This window comes from Triticum dicoccoides, unplaced genomic scaffold (assembly GCF_002162155.2).
Source record: "Triticum dicoccoides isolate Atlit2015 ecotype Zavitan unplaced genomic scaffold, WEW_v2.0 scaffold52859, whole genome shotgun sequence".
Lineage (NCBI taxonomy): Eukaryota > Viridiplantae > Streptophyta > Magnoliopsida > Poales > Poaceae > Triticum > Triticum dicoccoides.
The window spans coordinates 1-2,119 of record NW_021279531.1 but is presented as its reverse complement, the minus strand read 5'-3'; the positions used below and the strand labels follow the sequence as shown (position 1 = coordinate 2,119).

The following is a 2,119-nucleotide window of genomic DNA, read 5'->3' as shown; positions in this document are numbered from 1 at the left end:
GTTGGCACCATGGGTGTATGTCTTCTTAAGTACGATGTGCATCTAGTCTAAACATTATCTCTCCAAGCTTGGTGTTATGTTGAATATGAAGGTCATGTTGCATCATAAAAATTAATACTTGATCATTAAAATTATGACATGTGAAAGTCCGAGATTAGGTGTTTCTTTTTTATGTTCTTAGCCATATACATGTTGTTTTAACTAATGACAATATATCTTGTCACCATTACTATTCTTAGATTAGTTATTTACCAAAGCTCATGCATGCCATCCACCAAAAAGAATTGTGTTTATGGTAAGTTATATGTGAGTTCTAGATTTAGGTTGTTCTTCTACAAAAGTGGCTACTTGTGTTGATTAACTGATGTCTTCTATGAGATGGTCGTTATGTCCTTGTAAGTTTGTTGTATTGCGATGATTAATGGCATACTTTAAAATTAAGCCAATTTACAATATCTTCATGGAGAGCTCTAGATCCACGGTACTTTTCAATGTTGTTAATGGGCAAATGTGGTATCAATGGATCACATGTGGCCACCATCTCTTCACATGTCTAATATGGCTCTAATTTCTTGATAAGGCATATTCACGTCTATTAAGAAAACCTTGATTTCTCATATTCATTCATTCATATATGAGACACAGTTGTTGTTCTTGGTAGTGTTATGCAACCAGAAAAAGTAATGGATTCTAGTCTCTTCAGTTGAAGTTTGGACTTGTGCTATCTTTTAATTTAATTGTTTAATGAGCATGGCTTCTATTTTTAGTTGACAAGCTAATGTTTGCCTCACAATATTCTAAGAGGTGCATTGTGGTAAATACATGTTCCACTTCCATCATTCCTCAGATGACAATGATCTACAACAACAAAATTGTAGGTACTAATGAAAAACCATCATGGACCAAGACCTGGAACACTGAGCATGCATATTTTTCCCAAACATCCTAATTAAGATAGTAGTCCAAAGGATAATGAATTTGGAAATAAATATATTTTATTTCAATATAGCTCTTACATGGAAGCGCTAACTAGCAACTACAAAAGCTCTCCATAGTTTGTAAGAATATCAATATCTTGTCCAGTGGAAGAGGGTGGCACATCAACCCATCCACCATTTACCATGGAAGACTGCCCTAAATCCGTACTGCTAGAGCCTAAGTAAGCATCCATCCCTAGGAAACTATTGTAGTACGACTGATCCGATAGAGGAAAACCCCATTCTTCAGTGTTAAATGGGTCATCAATAGAAAAGGCATTGCCACTCAAGTACCCCAATAGTGGAGAGGCCTCCAAATTATGCCCGGATGTTGAGTCATGGTTTGCGTCATTTTGTTGTGGTTGAACTACGTTGCAAGTACTTTCATAGTTCTGAACATGCAACTCCTCTGGTGGAGTTTGCTCATGTACCTGATTTGGTATGGGTTGGACATGGGAAGCCAAGGGTGGAGCTAAAGATGGTGGTGCAGAATGGAAAATTGGTACCTGCATAGGAAAAAGTGGTCCCGAAGTTTGTTCTGGTTGTGATGGTGGTGGATCTAAAGGTAGCTGGTGTTGTGAGAGATTGTGAGGCCATGGTGACTGCATAAGTGAATGAGTAGTACTCAAATGATCCGCCGACAGAACACTTGGTAGTTGCCGATCTTGTGCCACAGATGTGTCACCGGTCTTGTCTTCACGACCATGCAATGGAGGTAGCCGGAATCTAATATCTTTTTGGACCCGAGAGAGCTCACTGAAGAGCTTGTTCAGATCTTCAAGACTGAGATCTTTTTCCTTCGTGAAGATAAGATTTGCCACCATACCTGGATTCTCTTCTTGTATATTTTTCATACGAAGGATGGAAAGTTGGTTTTTGTCTTCCTCGGTCATGTTCTCCATGTCCAACCGAGCCACCTCGTTCTGTAGGCTTCCAATCCTAGCAGTGGTTGCCTCCTCGGCGGAGGGAACTACTGGTGGAGCTCCAAATAGGAAAGCATCAACAATGGGATCGGCCAATGGCGTCCCAAATGAGTGCATCTTTCCATTGTTTGTTTCTAGGACGACCGCAACCCTAGCCCTAGTGAGGGCAGAGATGTCAGTCGCCCTCTTGAACAAACCGGAACGTCGCTTGTAGAAGGT

The 2,119-nt window shown here is 40.3% G+C and overlaps 1 protein-coding gene across 1 annotated transcript; it reads right to left on the bottom strand.

Annotated features, from left to right (window-relative positions):
- Positions 1-1,036: 1,036 nt before the first annotated feature.
- Positions 1,037-2,116, bottom strand: LOC119346852 (the record flags this gene model as incomplete). Its single annotated transcript, XM_037615971.1, has 1 exon — positions 1,037-2,116. A coding segment is annotated over one exon (1,080 nt), but the record flags the coding sequence as incomplete, so codon positions are not given.
- Positions 2,117-2,119: the final 3 nt, after the last annotated feature.